Below are 19944 nucleotides of genomic sequence, written 5' to 3' on the forward strand. Positions count from 1 at the left end.
ATTATGGTCAGTGTGAAAGTACATACTGCTGGGAATCCTTTGACAGGTTTTCCCATCTAGAGTCTAGGGAAATATTTGATTTACCATTATCTCAGTAAATAAACTGAGAAACTGTAAAGTACTGTTATATTTCTCAAACTATTTGTGTATAACACTAAAGTTGTAGAGAATAAGATAATGAGGCAGATGCCTACAGGAGAGCTTTTTTCAAGAGCATGTAGTGACAGGATGAGGGGGAGTGGCTTTTAACTGAGAGAGAGTAGGTTTAGATTAAACAGTACAAAAAAAATCTTTGCTGTGAGGGTGGTGAGGCACTGGAACAGGTTGCCCAGAGAAGTTGTGGATGCCCTATCCCTGGAAGTGTTTAAGGCCAGGCTGGATGGAGCTTTGAGGAACCTGATCTAGTGGGAAGTGTCCTGTCCATGGCAGGGAGGTTGGAACTAGGTGATCTTTAAGATCCCTTCCAACCCAGACCCTTCTATGGGCCGATGATACTATAATCTTATGGACTGTATGGGATTGATTGCACTAAATTGGTATTCTTATAGCAAAAGGTTTGGATCAAATAAAGGTAGGAAAACAAAATGAGGGAATAAAACTGGAGGTCATCACTAATAGGAGTCTTGCAAGTTGTGGCAATATCATTTGGGTTTTTCCCCAGAAGTGGGGGGGAAAGTTATCTTCACCCTAACTAGCCATTGGACTATACAAGGAAGACTTGTGTGAGAAAACCAAATGTTGATGTGGTATGTCTGATCTTGGGATTTTTGTGATACCAGCTACCTTTTACTCCCTAAGAAACTGATTGAAATCCCTGATTAGGAAGGATCGAGGTAAAAAATGAGATCAGGATAGGGCAGGGGTGAGGTGAGAGTGTGTCTGAATTAGATTTATTTCTGCATTTTGCTTCCTAAACTGTTCTTCCACAGTTACGGCCTGACTCAGAAGTTAGGCAGCTTGGTAACGTAGATCATCACATAAGCCCCAGATAACTACAGGTGTCAGGGTAGAGCTGTTCTGCAAACACTTGATTTAAAAAGTATATTCTGAGGAGAAGGGGGAGGTTTGTCTGTTGTGCTCATGGTTACAGTGGACAGCATTGGGTGGCAAAGGAGATGTTAGGAGAATACATTCTCTTTCGATAGTTCAAAAATGCTGAAATGTAACTGTTCTATACAGCAGGGAGAACGAGAGGAAATTATACTATTGATACTGAAAGTTTGTGTTTGATTAGATGTCTCCTTTTCCTACTGCTTCAACTGGATATATATTCTTTGTCTGCTGAGGTGGTTGCTGTCAGTAACTCACTATATATATAGAAATTGTTAAGCTTTTTGTTTAGTGGGGCAAACACCTTAATTTTTTTTATTCTGAGACAAAGTAGAAGGAAAAACAAAAAACCGAGTATTTTAAATTGTGAAACCATGTGGAAGATGAAAGACCTACAAGATAACTGTCTTGAAAACGTATTTGTAAGAATTCATTTCTCTTTCAGTGCCTTCACTGAGCACATTTATATGGCTTTTCACACATCTTTCTCTTTGATAAAGCCCACTGACATTTCACTTCAGCCAGAATTTCTCCAAGGGTTTTGTAGCAAATAGCTTAAGGCTTCTACGTCAATAGCAGGCAGATCTAAATCTGTATACCTTTCTTGGGACTGGTAGCTGCTAGTATGTCAGTGGCATTAAAACAGGTTGTCACTGAGGTTTAGTGGCTTTAAATAGACATTTCTGAATGTGCCTAGTAAGTTATTTAAAAATGTTGGCCTAGCTTTCCACAAGTAAAAATGCAACAACGAGGATTTTGGACAGCATGAATGGGAGAGGCAGCTGCTGCTTCTATGTCTTAAACTGTTCCTCAGATGCTGCCTGGTGCTGGTTCTGGTGCTTTCCTCCTAACTTTGAGGATCTGAAAGCTCAGCATTGCTTGAAGTCAACAATGGCCTAACATCCTTTTGGATCAAATCTGGAACAGGGAAAATGTACTGTGCTGCAGTAATGAACTTTGTTATTAATGCTCTAGGGATATTCTCATTTGATTAGGTAGAGTACAAAGACTGTATTCAGTATTACTGTAATCACCTCTACTGAATAGTTTAGAGACTCATTCATTATGCACAATTTCAGTCTAGAATAAAATACAGAAATGTTATAGTTGCTAAAATATGTTTGGTACATCAAGGCATTAAATTGCTATTTTTTCCTCTGTAGATAGTTTTCTGGTTTGCATCTAGATATTGTAGTGGTAAAGAGAAAACCAGTGCATCTTGGCTATTGAACTTGTTTGGGTTTTAATATGAACAAGTGCTATTGAAACAAAAAATTTATAAATTTTAAAAAAAATAATTTGGGGGCTGTTAGCATTAAAATCTATTAAGTTTTGCAGGATGACAGTGTAAATTTATGTTAGTTCTTAAAACATAGAAGCTTTTACATTTAGGTTACATTCATATCAAATACCATTGTCTTCATTTCAACAGTTGAATATATATATGCTAGTAAAGACTGGATTGTCACAATCTAAATATTTAAATATATCTTAAATTACTAGGCAACTAGCTTCTATCAAACAATGGTGTTAGTATATACTGTATATTAAAATTATGTCATTCGAAAAATTTCAGGTGTTTAAACTGACATTTTAATTTGCAATACTTAGATTATAAACATCCAACATAATCTAGATGCCTTCTATATGTTAAGATTTTTTAAATTGTTACATTAAACTGTTCATTGAAATAAAAGGTCTAAATCTCTGTAGCCCAGAAGAGAACTGCAGAGAGATACAAACGTGTATCTGTCCTGTGATGCCTGGGTTGCCTTTCATATACATGCTGTGAATTTTCACTAGAGGTTTCCTGCAGTTTTACCATTGGTGTATTTTCAATAATTGCTAGTGTATTGTGTAGCAAGAAAGAATACTTTATTACCTGTTTAGGACTTAGTTTTGCACAAGGTCTGCATGGATGAAATGCACATTCATGACATGACGATCTTTGTCAGATTGATTTTGTAAGTTTTTCTAGTACTTAGTGGAAGTGTGCAAACATAAGATCAGCATGCAGTTTAACAATCGAGTCCTGAAAGGTTGAAGCAGAAACTGCTATACTGGTGTTGCTGGCTTTATGTTCATATTTTTACTCATTGTATCAGATGTACATCTGTTTGTCAAAGCAGGACGGCATGTTCGGCGTTGTCGCAACTGATTGCTACATTCAGTGATTAACCTGGAGATAGAGAGAGACATTCCATTTTAGAAGGCTTGTTTTAATCTTGATTCCTTTAGCTTTGATGTTTTTCCCTGTTTACAAATATTCTGGCTGAAAAATATTCCCTCATGCTGTATCCTATTTCATTGCCCCATACAGGTCTAAAAAAGACAAAGCTAAAGCAGGAGTAAAACCAGATACTTCTGATCAAGAACCAGAGGGATTGACCCTTTTGGTACCAGACATCCAAAAGACTGCGGAGATAGTTTATGCTGCTACCACCAGTTTGCGCCAAGCAAACCAAGGTAAAATAGAAATACTTTTATAAGTATATAAAGTATATAGTGTTTATTTGTAATGCAGTCATTAACAGATAACTTAAAAATTAGCTTAAAAGCAAGACAAAATACTTCCTTTCTGTCCCCAACCACTGACTGCGTTTTCAAAGGTGGTTGGAACCTTGTGGTAGTCTTAAATGTTTTAATCAGGAAACAGAATAATTCAAGTAAGTTAGAGTAAACCTCACGACTTCCAGCACAGGTACGTAGCACCTTTTTTATTATTGTTTTTCTTGGCAGAAAAGAACAACATATGTGACCTTTAAGAGAAAGGCATTTGCTTTTAAAACTAAATCTTATCAATTAGATTAACTGTTGACTAGATGAATGCAGAAGAAAAGTCTAAAACCTGGACTGAACCAGCAGAATTTCAAAGCACCATCTGCTTGTCCAGTAAAGAAAACTAAAGATAAGGTAGCTGAATCAGGGAAGTGGATTTTCTAAAGGCATGTATAATCAGCTCCTGATTTTGGAGAGTCCAGGAATTCATGTGGAAATAGCCACACAAGCAAGCTTCCTGTTTTAAATTAAAAAAAATAAAAGAAACAATAAAAAAAATATTCATAACAGCAGCAGTCATTAATTATTTCTGAGCTAAGATTATGACCTTTATTTACTTCAAGCTGTTCAGATAATGAAATATACAGTAGTGAGAAAAAGACATTTGTATATCCTGAATGATGCCCAGTTTTGAGATTTCTCTGCAAAAGAATGTAACCATAAAATGTCATTTCAATTTAAATAATGCCCAAACGCTTGCTGTGCTTGTCTCAGAATTACATAGGTAACTACAAATAATCATCACATTTTATATAACAGAAAAGAAGATGGCTGAATACTCCAAAAAGGCTGCTGTGAAGCCCAAGCCTTTGTCTGTTTTACGGTCTCTTGAAGAAAAGTATGTGGCTGTCATGAAAAAACTCCAGTTTGGTAGGTTGAGAAGTGTGAATGTTTGTGTTTAGAAAGCAGACACTGAAGAAATATGTGTTCTGTTGGATGGAATTCCTTAGTTTTTTAAAATTAACAACTATTTTACATATGTGACCACTAATAACTTTCACATATGGAAAATTAAATAAGTCTGTATTTTCAGGTTACCAACTCATGCACACTTTGAACTAATAACAAATATTTTAAGCATATGCTAGAGTAATTCAAGAGACTAGATGAATTTAATGATGGTGTTTGTGTTTTCATTACGGTAATGATTTGTGAGTCTTTCAGTTCTCAAATTACATTGAAGTGTTGTTTGATTATTTTTTTTTTAAAGCTCATATATGGTTCTATATGTATATGTTTATTTAGCTTTTATTTTTTAAATAGAATAGAATCCAAATCAAAACGTGTTTTTTAAATAGAACTGTGGTAAATTTCATTGTCCTTTCATGGAACGCAATATGTTGCATTTGGATAATGTGATGGGAATCAGTCCTTACTTTGGCCATAGGGGGAATGTGTTATCAAAGAAAAAGGCATGAAGAACTAATAGTATCTTATCCAAAAAAAGGTATAGAATTCTTGCAAAAACGTGTTCTCTGAGTATTTTTTTAGTTGCAGTGACAGCATTTGCAGTCACCTTACTTTGCTGTTGTATTTGTAAGCAGTTTTTCTCACAAATGTTTTTGGAGTATATGCCAAGAGTAGGAGATAGAGAGGTTTGTAATGGGAGCTTTTCCCTCTGGCAGCCGAGCTGCAGATGTTGCATAGCAAGTGATTCAAGAAAACCAGCTCCACTGTAATTTTTTGTGATTCCTTGATAACATTGCAACCAGCACACAAGTAAATACCATTGGCACTTGGCATCACACAAATTCCATTATTAGCATTATTATGTATTCGTGTCATTATATTCCTGATCTGGAGTAGCTGGTAGCTTTCCAAATTGGGAATGGTGTATATGTGACAAGTTGCATGTGAAAGCTTGTGAATTTGCTGCATAAATTATTTCAACCCAGCACTGTTAATGCTTTGTTTTCTGTGATCACTGTTAATTCACAAAATATGTAGTTTTGTACATTAGTGTAATGCAAATTAAACTTTCCCGATTTTAATAGTCAGAATCTTTATCCAAGACTAATTCATTATTAACTTCACTCCTTTCCTGATGCATTAAAATTTTCTTCTAGATACATTTGAAATGGTTTCTGAAGACGATGACGGAAAATTGGTTTTTAAAGTAAATTACCACTACATGTCTCAGGTAAAAAATGCAAGTGACGCCAACAGTGCTGCCAGAGCCCGACGTCTTGCTCAAGAAGCTGTGACTCTTTCAACCTCACTGCCTCTCTCATCCTCATCCAGCGTTTTTGTGCGTTGTGATGAGGAGCGGCTTGACATAATGAAGGTAAAGGAGCAAAGTTATTTTTATTCCTCTCTTCAGCTTGGCATATAAATTTTTAAGAAGGTGCTTTAAATCTTAGGAAAAAGCAGAAGCATTTCATGTGTACTTTAACTGCTGTCCAAACATTAACGTAAGAAGTAGTATCTGAGTCTGATTCTGATTTCTCAATAACTTGGCAGGGAGAGTCCATCTGCTCAGGAGTGTTCTGTCAGCCAAGGAGAATTCCCAGAACAAAGTTCATTCTTCTTCAGCTATTCCAAAGGGAAAACTTTAATTTTGTTTCTCCATTGTGGTCAAAGTGTATCTTTGCCTGTGACCATTTAAGTGGTAGGCAGTAGGTATGAAGAAGTACCACAGAGTGTCTCTGTATACAGAGTGTCTCTGGACCTGAGGAAACATTCTGTTAATAGCATCCAATATGGAGAAGAGTTTTACCTCCTTCTGTCTTGCTTTCCATTTGTAATCTGGAAAAAGGAATGTTCGCAAAGGCTTCATTTACCCACAGTATCAAAATGAACAGAATGACAGCCTGTGTATGGTTAGGATGTCTAATAATATTTTCTGCTAAGTACCATGTGGAAATAAAATGCTTCATGTAATTTATCAAATCTCAACTGTGTGACAAATACAAGGATAGAGGGGGTTAAGAGTTTTTCTTTTTTTTTTTTTTTTTTTTTAACAATGGTAGGTTCTCATTACTGGTCCTGCAGACACCCCTTACGCAAATGGTTGCTTTGAATTTGATGTGTATTTCCCACAAGACTATCCTAATTCCCCCCCACTTGTGAATCTGGAAACAACTGGAGGCCACAGTGTGAGATTTAATCCAAACCTCTACAATGATGGCAAGGTAGGTCAACTTGGTTCCTGTGTTAGAGTAACAAGCTTTAAGGTATGCCAGAGGAGGTTTAGGAGGAGTTTCTCCACATTAGGAGGAATTTTACCACGGAAGGAGTGATTAGACATTAGAATGGACTGCCTAGGGAGGTGATGGAATCACTATCCCTGGAGATCTTTAAAAAAAGACTGGATGTGGCCCTTAGTGCCATGGTCTGGCTGACATGGTGGTGTTTGTCCATAGATTGGACTCGATGATCTCAAAGGATCTTTTCCAACCTAATTGATTCTGTGATAGGAAACAAATTTGACTTTTAGAATGAAGTTATACAGAAGTTTGTCAAAAATAAATTAATGTCATGTTAACATTCTGTGCTGTCCAAGCAGAACAGTTTTGTCATAATATTTGTGGTATTAATAACATCACCTTTTCAGGTGTGTTTAAGCATACTGAACACATGGCATGGGAGGCCAGAAGAGAAATGGAATCCCCAAACATCAAGTTTTTTGCAGGTGAGCAATTTCTTCATTCTCTTCAGGATGTCATCTAGGAGTAGTAAGTGGTCTGTTGGTCCTAAGGATTCTTTTTGTAGAATTTTTAAAGCAGAATTTTCTTCTTCAAACAAACATAAATAGGACAGAAGTCCAGAAAACGCCCTTGGAGCGCTAGAAAAGGAACACTGTAGAGTAGAGAAGTTCTTCAAAGTGCTCTTTAAAACCAGTATTTCTTATTGGTCTTGTCTTGAAGAGCACAGATCGTTCCTGCACCGGTTCTGCTCAGATGCTTTGAAGTGCTTTATTTTTTTAAATTAAAAAAAGAAGAAAAAGAAAAGATAATTCCTCCTGGAATTATCACAAGTTTTTTTATGATAAAGACAAGAGACTCCACATTGTGAGAGATGAGAAGGTGTAGTACACTAGTGCACACTGTAACTGTGCTCCTCCGAAGTCTACAAGAGGAATAGAGGTGCAGGGAGTTACAGTGTAGCTATACTGTGTTCAATAACAATTAGTGTTACATTAGAGCAGAATTTATCGGGACATATGGTCCTTATAAATACCATTATAAGGACATGGAGTCCTTATAATTTGCAGCTTTATTTCATAGAAATGCACTGACTCATAAGCACAGGCATTAAATAAAAGTAAAGCTTCTTTCCTATGGCAGTTTCTGAATTTATTCCTTCTTTGGAGTAATTACATAGCACAAGGTACATTTTCTGTTCCAAATCCTAGAAGCCTGTACAGTTTCTGTTTCAGTATAATAGAATTACTGCCTTCAGCAGAACAGATTTCAGCTTGTTCAGGATTTGGCTGTGGAGAACTGATTGATCAGTCTCCTAAAAATTCAAGAATGATCTGTTCCAGTGTGTGGAAGTCAAGCAAGAGAGGGAGAAGGCCAGCATGGGTAAAAAAGAACTCCTACCTAAGATCAACTGCAATAAGAAAGTACACAGAAGGCAGAAAGAGGAGATGGGCTACTTGTGAGAAATAAAAGGACATTACTCAAACATTCAGGAGAGAAATTAGGAAAACTAAAGCTCAGCTGGGCTCTAAAATGGTGAGGGATATAAAGGGGAACAAGAAGAGCTTTTTGTAAGTATACTGGCAGCAAAAGAACAAATTTTCCTTAGGCTTTCCTGCTGCTCAGTGGGGCATAGAAAAGGCAGAGGTCATCTTTGCCTCACTCTTAGGGGTAAGGTTTGCTTTCACATGTCTCTGAGCCCTGACTAGGAAGGTTTTTGAGAATGTGGAGTTACAGCAGAGGAAACAATATTCAAGCTGCTTGTACCCACATGTTCTTGGAACCAAACCCAATGCATCCAGGTTAGCTGAGGGAGCCAGCTGATATCACTGCAGAGCCATCAGCTCTCATCTTTGACAGTCAGAACAGTCAAAGGAGCTTCCTGGCAAATCTCACACTCAGCTTCAAGATCAGCAAGAGAGAGGATCTGGGGAGCTGTAAGCTGGTCAGCAAGACTTTGTGGTCCTTGGGAAGATTATGGAACAAATAATCCTGGAAGCTATTTTCAAGTATATGAAGACAAGAGAACAGGCAGTGTGGGTTTACTGGGCAGAACAGAGCTTACCCTTGCCTTCTAAAGTGAGGTGCCTGGCTTTGCACAAGGGGACAGCAGTGGATGTAGCTAACTTTGACTTCAGCAAGATACAGTCTCCCTTAGCACCTTGTAGCCAAACCGATGAGATGTGTATTATAAGAGTTTGGAAAAGTGGCTGGACCAGTGGCAGAGATCTTACTGCTGTCTTCAATACCTGAATGGGGAAGGGATAGAGAAGATGGAGCCAGGCACCTCTTCTAGATGCAAAGCACTAGGACAAGTACCAGTTGGCACAAGATGAGACATGGGAAATTTTGATGAAATGTTAGGAAAAGTTTTTTCACCATGGGAGTGACAAACATTGTGATAGGTATCCAAGACTTCCTTACATACTGCAAGTCTCCCAAGATAAAATTTCTTAATGAAGAGATGAACTGCAATTTTGGACTTTAACTGTAAAATCATTGTAGAAAGGTAGGAGTATTAGGAAGTCTTATTTTCACTAGAGTCGTTTTTTTTTAGATTAAAGTGTTAGATTTGATTGTTAGAAATCACATGCAGCATTTGAGTTTAAAATTTAAAAGTTTTTTTCGAGATTCATTTTGAAAATAGTATGAAAACTGTTGGAAAAAGTCCCATCCCCACCATACTGGGAGAAAAACACTTTATAGCTATTACTTGGAAAACAGCTGTAGGACTAAATAAATTGCTTGGAAAAAATTAAGCACTACATGTTTTTTCTGGCTCAGAGATTGAACTATTGTCAGACCACCCAAAATACTTACAAAATTAACTTTTATAACCCAGGGAAACTGGAAGATCAGTGTAGAGTTTCTCATTCATTACAGTTATTATTCAAGGTATCAACTCCTTATTCGGGCCCAGAAAGTACAATGCTGCAGTGTCAAATTTCTCTACCATAGCTACTCAAAACAATTATATAGATCTAAAATACAAAATTTTTAAAAAGCAAAACCCAGCTACTTCCTGAAACACATAAAGGCCACAGATCACCAAAACACCTTTGGTACCCGAAGCCTCGGCCCTAGAGTACTCTGGCTTGGCTTAGCACTTTTGCATTAATGTTCTGCCTTTTTTCGTTTGCTTGCTGGAACCTGATTTGTGAGGCACATTCTGTAAGGTTTGACAGTAAATAGCCATGGCTGCTTCTAGCTGAATGCTGGGTGGGTACAGGAGACTGTGATGGTGCACACAGTATCATGTACTAGCACCTGCCTAAGGAACAGAAAAACTTGTTTGATTTTCCTTCTCAGCTCACTGAGGGATGCTACTTCATTTTTCCCACTGCACAGCTATGTGCCCAATCCATCAGATCGCCCTAGATTGCCCTTCTCTGCTGTAATTAAAGCAGAGCCACTACCCAACTACAAACTAACAAGGTACAGTGGCACCTAAAGGAGTGAAGGTGTATTCCCAGGAGATGGTAGTGGGACTGAGGTTAACCTGGGTCATTCAGCTGATTCTTGGACTGTTGCTTTGATACAAGTTACTGATTTAGCATTGTGTCTGTGGAGTGAGTACACATCGCAGAGAGTATGGAAAGCTGGAACACTTCTGTGCTGGCTTTGCAACAAGAGAAGCTCTGGGAGAATGCCACACATAAGCACAGAGCAGAACTACCTAGTTCTCAGGGCACTGCCCTGTGAAGGAACCCAAGTTTTGAATTGCCACTGGCATGGTATCTATCTGTTGTAAGCTGTACATTCTGCATCTACCAAGAAAAAGGAGGACTTTTGTTTTCCATATCCAAATTCACAAACTGGGCTGCAAAATTAGGGAATGTCTTCAAGCTTTAAATTGTATCTAGGCTGGGGGGAGAATCAGTTCCAGAAACAGCTGCCCTGACATCTTGCACCTAAGTATGCCCAGTGCTGGAAATGCCATTCCTAGATCTGTAACATATCATCAGCTTTTCAATTATTGAGGAAATGTAAGTGTTCAAATCTCCGTTTTTGAATTCTTTACAGTTTATGAACTAAGTTTGTGTGCAGAATTGTAATCCCTGAAATTGTTGCTGAACTTGGTTCTAAGTATATAAGAAAAATCTGTCCTTCATTTAATAAAAAAGTTAGTTGACAGGGATGAATGTTTTAATACTGGAAAAATTAGCAAGCCATCAAATCATTAATATGCAGTACATATACATTTGGATTCCTAAGTGCCCTATATATCTATTTAATTATTTGTTTTATATTAGGGATATCTGAGTGTATAGTTAAATGCCTTGTATTTATGTAAACATCTATTCCCACATGTGCTGCATCATAGAATCGAAGGCGGGAAAACTGTCATTTCCTAATCACTGAATAGTTGGTGCTTTGTTAATATAGTATTGACAACATTTTTTTTTCCTATTTAAAGAGGAATACTGAGATTTTGTTTTAATGGCATATGACACTGTTTTTTGTAAAATATGAAATGAAAGGGCTAAGAAAGAAAAAAGAAAGAAAAAATGGGAGAATATGTAGATCAAGATTAATTTCAGTGGTTCACCTGGCATTTCACCTCCCTCATTCCTTTTCCATCTAGTTCTGATTTAGAGGAATTAGCAAGCTCAGCCACAGGAAAAAAAAAATCAAAATTGTTGACTGAGAACTTGACAAATACACTTTCTTTCAGAAAAGGGTACAGTCAGACATTCCTGTAAATACTGCCTTGTGTTTATATTTGTATCTTTGTGTTTGTTTGGTTTGGGGGTTTTTTTGAACTGACATTTGTCATTTAATTAGTGTTCGAGCCAAATGCACAGTCACAGGACTTGGTATTTTTGTATTTTTAGTGCTGGTTTCAGTTTAAAAACTTGGACGTAGCCTGTGTTACAAATGAAAGTACTTTGCAATAGAAGTGGGTTTGCACTCACATAAGGTGACCAGAATGTATATTTGTAAAAATTTGTAAAAATTTGTAAAAATTTGTAAAAATTATGTATATTTGTAAAAATATTTGGGTAGCACAATTTTAATATTTAGTTTCTTCTCTCGACAGGTGTTAGTGTCTGTCCAATCCCTAATACTGGTAGCAGAACCATATTTTAATGAACCAGGTTATGAACGATCAAGAGGTACTCCAAGTGGTACCCAGAGCTCCAGAGAATATGATGGAAATATACGACAGGCAACAGTCAAGTGGGCAATGCTTGAACAAATGAGAAATCCGTCACCATGTTTTAAGGAGGTAGGTTTTGTGAAACACAGTAAATATTTCTCTTGTTTGAGCATTAAGAATAATGCAAATATTTGGAAACATCATGCATGAGATGTCAGTTTTTAGCCTGGGGCAACTGACTCAAGAGACTGAAGTGAATAAGGATGCACCTGACTTCACAGATTCTTTTCTGGGAAACGGGAATGCACACAAGTTGGGACTGACCTGAACAGAGGCTTGGTGCAGTTTGGTAGAACATGGTTCATTCAGCTCAGCTCATTCTTAATGCCGAGTGGTACCGTCTACATTGCCTGTAAAAACTGTTGATCAGGCCTACAAATGGGCATTAGTCTGCTCATTAGGCTGCATAACTAACAGGAAGTATTTTTCCAAGAAACATGAATTTGAAGTAAGTAATAGGAAACACTTCAGATATACCAAGACAGTAAGTAGAAGACTATGATAAAGACAATATTGTGACACATAATCAAATAACCTCTGCTAAGAGGTCCTTTTCTTCCAGCTAATGTAACGATATCACTTTGGCAAAAGGAGTTCTCAAAGTACAATGAGATTAAATTAATTAAAGATATAAGAAAGCAGTGGGCTCCCTGACAGTAATGCTCTGTGTTTCTTCTCACATATACAGAAATGAAGGATATGCAGTATTACAGCATTTGGTAACTGAATCCCAGGTTACTGCTACTGCAGCTTCCTTCAAAAGAGTCTCAGCAATATTGTGCTTACTCTGCAGCTCAGCTTTTTCACTTGCTGGTATGAAAAAGGCAGCTTTTGGAAGAATGCTGGATTCCATCTGCAGCCCCATCCAAATGAAAACACATCTCTCAGATTATCTGAGTACTTCCCCAGGAGACTTGCTTGTTGTTAAGACCTCTAGGTTTTTTGTAGGGTTATCTTAGGAACCTTAACAGTGATGATCAATTCAGTAACATAAATGCAAAGGCATCCTGAAAACTGAAGTCTTTAAGAACATACATCCTGAGATCTGTTGTCTTCAGAAATCTCAGCTGTCTTCTCTTTAGTGTCTTAAATGACAGGTAGGCTCAGGAGATCTAAACTGCCAGTCTTTGGGAGTTCTTCCAAGCTCCATTATAGATTTAAGGAATGCATCCAGAATTGAAGTCACACTTTCAATATGCAGTTTCTCTTTAGACAGATATTCTCTAACCTCCGGAGGGAAAGATGATTTTGCCAATTAAGTTGCAATATTGCCAAGAACTCTCTGTGCTCAATAAAATTTGTTTGATTTTATTGTTTCTTTCACCATTCACAGTTTTAGAAAAATGTTTAGGACAAAGCCAACACTAAGCAAAGTTTCACAACTTTGTGTGAGGGTTGATTGGTTGGGTTTTTTAAATCCAAATGTGTACTTAAATACCAAAATTACTCTGCAATCAAATACTTGCTCCTACTGAAACTGTGGAAAGCTCAACTACTATTGCCTGGGAATTCTGTTGTCCCCAGAGGTGCTGCCTCTGCCTAGGGCATGTAACTGTGATTGCATCTCTTCCATAGCAGCTGGTATGATCCTTTTTCTCTCTGCAGAAGCATGTTATGTTCCCATGCTCTTACTGTTGACAGCATTTCTGTATATCTGTTTTCTGTTCGGGCAGCCAGTGATTAGTGACCAGGGAAGACCTGTGCTTCTCTAGTAAAATAGGGTGGTGAAGGAAGCAATAAAAGCCTTAACACTGTATCTGTGTAACTGCCTGTGTACAAACTTAAACGTCCATACGTTGTGCCTTTTAAGTTCATCCTTGAACTGAAGAATGTATGTAGCAATCTGCTATCACTTTCTCTTTTGCTTGTTGTATTCCTGGTACTCATTTACCCTGCACCCAGATAACACAATGCTGAAATGGCAGGCTGCACACAAATCATAGCTTCACACAGACTGGAAGAGACATCCAGGCCAATGAGCTCCTCAAAACAGCATCAGCTGAATTCAGACCAGGTTCTTCAGGGCTTTTTCCAGTTGGGTCTTGGAAACCTCCAAGGACAGAAATTCCACAATTTATCTCCAGCCTGGTTCAATGCTGAATTATCCTTATACTGATTGTCTTTTTCCTTATATTCAGTTAGACCCATAGATGTCTTGCAGATTTGGTATTGTTTAAGTATATGGTTCTTCTATCCATGTTGCATTGGGAATATTTTCTTGCAGGTCATCCACAAACACTTCTACTTGAAAAGAGTGGAGATCATGGCTCAGTGTGAGGAGTGGATAGCAGACATACAGCAGTACAGCAGTGACAAACGGGTAGGCAGGACTATGTCCCACCATGCAGCAGCTCTAAAGGTGAGATTTTTATAATTTCATGTCTTTTAATCCAAAGATGACAAAGGGCAATAAAATTGCTCACAGACTGAGTTTTATAATGGTGCTAATAGAAAACCCTGGCAACTTTAAAACCTATAAACAAACCTAAGTTTTCTAGCTGGTAAGAGATAAAATGTCTGTGCACTCCACTTTCTCAGTTTTTTTTCTACAAGTTGGACTTTGCTTTAGCACCTGTCCTGCCTGTTTTTCTATGAATACTTACATAAGATACAGAGGGGTTTTTTTGTTCGCAGTAAGGGTGGGTAGACATTAATGATAAAGTTGCATTAGAACAAGTCCTTGCCAGAAGACAAGCTTTTAGAGTAGACAAGCACAGTTACTAAGCTGTGGTCCACTACAGCCACTTTTACCTGTGTTAACTTTAATCAAATTATAACCATTATAAATGCTTTCTGCCTTCCTAGCCAAGTATTATCATTTGTGTATTTTGTGCCTGCACAGACAACACACCTATATTTGGGATTTTTTCTTCCCCTGAGATACAAACCCCAAATTTTTAAAGGCTTCTTTTTTCTATTGCTAGACTTGCATTGTTTCAATGTGACTGGTCTTCAAAGTGAAGTTACTGTTTGTTAGTTACTGTGATCAGTATACAAATCTCTGCGTATCTGTCTCTGTAACAGATCTCATCATGAACTCTTTATGAATTTGTTTAGGCTGTATGACCTACCTAGTCCGAGCCAGTTTCTGCTGCAATCACCAAACACAAATGTGACTCAACCACAAGACAAATAGCTTGGCATTTATATTGATGCACTTGTTGGCTGCAATTCTGTTGACCGCCTTTAATTTGTCCCTAGCAGCACTTGCTAATTATTCTGTCAATAAAAGGAAAGTACTAATCCTTCAGTATGGGGGAGAAGTTGATCCAGTCACTAAAACAGTACATTTAAACCTTTTCTACTCACTCTTTTTGTTTGTCTTATGTTGTCTGACGTTGTGAAAAGTATTGTTTTAACTATGGCCTTCCACACTGACTTCTGTTTGTATATTCAGCGTCATACAGCTCAGTTGCGGGAAGAACTTCTAAAACTTCCCTGTCCTGAAGGATTGGATCCAGACACTGACGACTCCACAGAAAAATGCAGTGCCACAACAAGCTCAGAAGAGACCATGTTACACGAACAGGTTAAACCCAGCAGCAGTAAAGATGTCCCCACTGATTTCAAGTTATGAGTCGCATTGACATGGACTTTGTAGACACAACGGCTTTGAAGCACAAGCCAAATATGTCAATATTTGTATGTAAGAAGTTAATTATGTAATAGGTAATGAAATTGAAACTATACTATGCCCTTAAGGATATACAGTTTAATTAAAAATGATCTTTTATTTACCTGTACAAGAGTGTAAACTTTTTTGTGCTTTTATTTTTCAATTGTGAGAACCACTGATTGGTATGTTTAAAAAGTTATGTATACAAAAAATGGATAAATCACTGATATATAAGGGAAACTACCTTAGGAAAGAATGTTTACTGAATGTTTATTATTTTTTTTTACTTGTAGAGTGAGGGCGGTTGTAACAAAGAATATATATTGGTCATTCTTACAGCTACTATTTAAAGTCAGAAAATTTTCACTGAATTTGATAGATTTTACGTTTGGCCATATATTCATGCTCATATTTGATTCTAAAGAAAACCTCCTGTATACTTCAATAAACGTTAAATGGACATGATCCCTCTTTTATGATTTACTGGTACATTTTTTAAATAAACTGCCATAAAATACATTCTAGCTGAAGACTTGCACTTGTATGACTGAATTCATTACAGTCAACATACTTAATTTTATGCGTACTAAATCTAAAATGCAGATGAAATAAATGCATATGGTTTTACCTCATGCCAAAATTTGGACTTCTGAATTCATCTTTTTTTTGGCTATTTTATGCAAACTAACAGTATTCTAAATTTCTTAAGGGCTATTCTGGAACAAAAGTCTTTACTGTATTGAAATGTCTGATTTTTACATAATCAACTGTACTCTTAATTTCTGACAGGGGCTAGCGACATGCCACGCAGGACTCCGATGTTCTGTAGTTCCTACTGTATAGACTTATTTCTGGTTTTATACTTGCAGCCACAGATCCCTAACTAAAAAGGGTAACAGATTTGCTTGACTTAATAATCAAGTCTCGCTTTTAACATAACATGCATTGCTATCACTGTTCCTAATTTTTGAGTAGTCCTTGAAGGACTAAAAAATTAGTACTGGTGTTACCTCAGACTAATGATCTGTTGTATGATAAATACTACAAATCAGGCAAAACCGAAGGGTTTTTGTTTTCTATTTGTTCTTTGTTTATAAGTATCACGCTGGAATTTTTTCACTTTTTGTTTTACAATGTATTATTTCTAATCATTAAAAATGGCACCAACTGAGGTTGTGTTCTTATGCTGATGGTTAACAGTTAGTTCTGATAGTCCTGACCAAAGTGCAATTTTTCTGTTCTGTTGATGTGTTATGTTAATCCAAGGCCTGTCCTGATTGTACATACCTCTCAAAATACCAACTTAGCTACGTCTGTGTAACTTCAGGGGATCCCTAACCAAAAAGCAAAACAAGCAGCTCTGTGCCAGAATTGCTGGTAAATACATGAAACAAAGAGCTTATGCCATATAGTCAAAGTGTTAGAACTTCAGTGTTACAACAGCACTGCATTTTTATAGACTGGATTTTACTTACTTTCTATTACTGTACAAAGTGACTGTGATACTCCTGTAAAGGCTCCAAAAGCAAAATTACCCACTGACTTCCAATTATATTTAAGTTAGGAGTTTCCATTAAAGCTCTGCACTTATGCCTAAACTGTCTGCCTACAGGAGCGTAGTCTTTTTATAAAATCCTGGCACTCATACCAAAACCAAATGTATCAAACCTGAAGCTCCTCTTTAAAAGTGAAGAGTTTTTTTCTCTACCACTACAATGCAACATTGAAACAAAAAGTACTGAACATGCATTGATTTGACATGAGGAGGGTGGCTAACGTGATTGTGCCTCCATCTCTGGTATGTATTTATGGTTTCATAGCAATGCTAATGTGAAGTCACTGCTGCTTAATTAAGCAAATGTAAACAGCTGCATGGGATATTAAACTCTAATTTGTATCCACATACCAATTATCCATTTTTTGCTCTAACACGAGCTAAAATGGTATTGTACCAAATTATTGCAGAGATTCAATCCTTAATAACTTGTAACTGTGTTACAGTCTACTAAGTAAATTGTGAACTTGGCAACAGATACAAAATACTTATTTTCAGGGTTTTTTATACATAAGGTAGCTATGCTACCTTGCAGTAACATCACAGTAAATCCAATGAGGTGTGTAGACTCATCTCATACCATTTTATCAAACTGAATAGAAACTTGTATAGATAGATCACAGTTTCTAACTATCCATTCAAGTCCTGTGTTTTAACTGTTAAGCTGATTTTGTAGAAAATGTTTTAAAAAATAACAGAAATTATTTTCAGAAGGCCAAAGGGCAGTAAACTGCTAGTTAGATCGTTATGGAATTTCACTCCATGTTTTTTGGTGCTGCCTTTGGCCCAAGATTCACTGCTGACACTACAGTTGCTGTGCAGTGTAGTGTGGGACGTTACCAGCCATTGGAATTGCTGTAGCCACTCTGCCAGAGGAAGAGCACACGACAGAGTAAGTGAGGAATGTTTCCTGATGCATCACAGACAACAATGCCAAGCTTTTCTGACTGATTCAGCTACACTGTCTACAGGAGAGGAAACAGCTTGGCCCATCTATGAGACCCTGTGCTCCATGAGAGCAAACCCCTTATTACACTGACTGCTGCACATAAAGGACTGTTCTGTTCTGCAGTTGTAGTCACAGTACTCTCTGCATACAGACAGGAATGATGGTACCTCTGCAAGATTGGGTGGTTTCCTCTGGAATTTCCTTTGGGTAAAAAATGTGCATAAATGTATGGATTAATGCTCCTTTGTAATTCTACCACTCCTATACAGGAAAAAACAAATATGACCATCTAGGAAAAAAAAAAACAAAAAAGAAATTTGAAACATAAGAAAGCTGTAAAAGACTTCCAAGTTTCACTCCAGTAATTACATGTTAAATGTTTAGGTACTAGCAGAATAAAGTATGTGTGACTATAGATTGACAAGATCTACAGCAGCCTGTTTGGCCTTGTTGGTTGGGCTTTTTTAACGTTTTTCTTCTGTAAATCTTTTACATAAGTTCAGGGTAGATACTGTACATGTCTGCTAGCCTGGTGAGGAGACTCTTATTGCAGCAGGTAAAATCGTGCTGACACAGGTAAGGCACTGGACTACAGAAAAGTTCTAGGGAGCATCAGTGTGGGTCTACCAGTGCTGTGATTGGATGATGGTCTGTTAAAGAGCAGTAGAACTTCAATTCTTTGCTTTAAAAAGTAAATAAAAAGAAAGCTCCCATACAATACAGGAAACATACTATACTACTTTTGATGGCTCTATCAAATGGGGCATTCAGTTTCTGGCAGGATCACATTGTTAAGAAAACTACTACAAAATGATCTTTCTTTCCACACAACAATATAATCCATTACCTTTCTTCCCCAAAATGTTTCTGATGGTACATAAAGAAATGTTCTGTTATACATCCTGAGGCAAACAACTTGATAACAGCCATATTATTAATTTACCTTGTATACCCATAAATACCTGAACACAAACCCAGCTAACCTACATTTAAGCCAGGACTATACTGTGTTATTCTGATACCTGTGAAGGATAATTATTTAGCCTTAGGTTTTTAGTTGGAGCTTCTCAGGCATGTCTTCATTTTTTACCTCCATGCTGCCTTTGTATTAGTGTGGTTTACAAATGTTCTTTTCTTGTTTCCTTCTTTGTTTCTTCAAAAGCCAGCCACCACTATGTGGACTTGCCTCCCTGGAATGTCAACTCTCTATAGAAAACAGAAATTAAAAGCATTTTTCAATGGAAAGGAGACACCGATTTGTATTTATCTTACCGTAAGGAACGATTATAGGGTATAGAAGTTATTTCAGATTTATCCTCCCAATTTTTTTTTTACCATGTATATGCAAAGACACATGTATTTATATGTATAAATGCCTCCACTCTGGCAGTTATTTGTCTTGAAAAAGTTTTCTGAGCTTTATTTTTCCTCTGCTTTTCCATAGATAGTGACAGCATTAGTTGGAACATACAGCTGTTTATATCGCAACATGAGCTTTCTGAAATACATTGAAATGAGTGGGGGAAAAAATAAGCTCCACAATTATTGGAATGAACCACAGGTAAAAATATTTCCTTCTCCAGAAATTTTGTTGTTCCATTGTTTTATTCTCCTAGACCATGAATGCAGAAAATACAGTATTGTATTGTAATTGTATTGAATTGCTATAGCAGAGCTCTCAAATAATCTCACCACTGCCTCTATTTATAATAACGGCTCAGAGAAAATAATTCCCAAACCACAATGCTCCATCTTGATTGAGAGAGTTCTACATATTGTGACCTGTCATCTCCACCAGCTGCTATCTCTTCTCTGTGCATCTTGCCTCAGAGCCAAGATTTGGCTCTCAAAAAGTAATAACCTGGTCCACTTAGTTCTCCAGGTGTATTAATGCAATATATCCTTTGCATT

General features: G+C 37.2%; 1 protein-coding gene across 1 annotated transcript in view; it reads left to right on the forward strand.

Annotated features, from left to right (window-relative positions):
• The window catches only part of BIRC6 (baculoviral IAP repeat containing 6), a 171501-nt gene extending 154788 nt beyond the window's left edge, over positions 1-16713 (forward strand). Inside the window, exons 67-74 of the mRNA XM_017806694.1 lie at positions 3371-3516; positions 4369-4479; positions 5676-5893; positions 6579-6740; positions 7163-7240; positions 11794-11982; positions 14138-14272; positions 15311-16713. Of these exons, the coding sequence (XP_017662183.1) occupies positions 3371-3516; positions 4369-4479; positions 5676-5893; positions 6579-6740; positions 7163-7240; positions 11794-11982; positions 14138-14272; positions 15311-15490 (1219 nt within the window). The 3' untranslated portion in view covers positions 15491-16713. The remainder of the gene's footprint in view (positions 1-3370; positions 3517-4368; positions 4480-5675; positions 5894-6578; positions 6741-7162; positions 7241-11793; positions 11983-14137; positions 14273-15310) is intronic.
• The last annotated feature ends 3231 nt before the right edge of the window (positions 16714-19944 follow it).

Source organism: Lepidothrix coronata, unplaced genomic scaffold (genome assembly GCF_001604755.1).
Source record: "Lepidothrix coronata isolate B3197 unplaced genomic scaffold, Lepidothrix_coronata-1.0 Scaffold16, whole genome shotgun sequence".
Classification (NCBI taxonomy): Eukaryota; Metazoa; Chordata; class Aves; order Passeriformes; family Pipridae; genus Lepidothrix; species Lepidothrix coronata.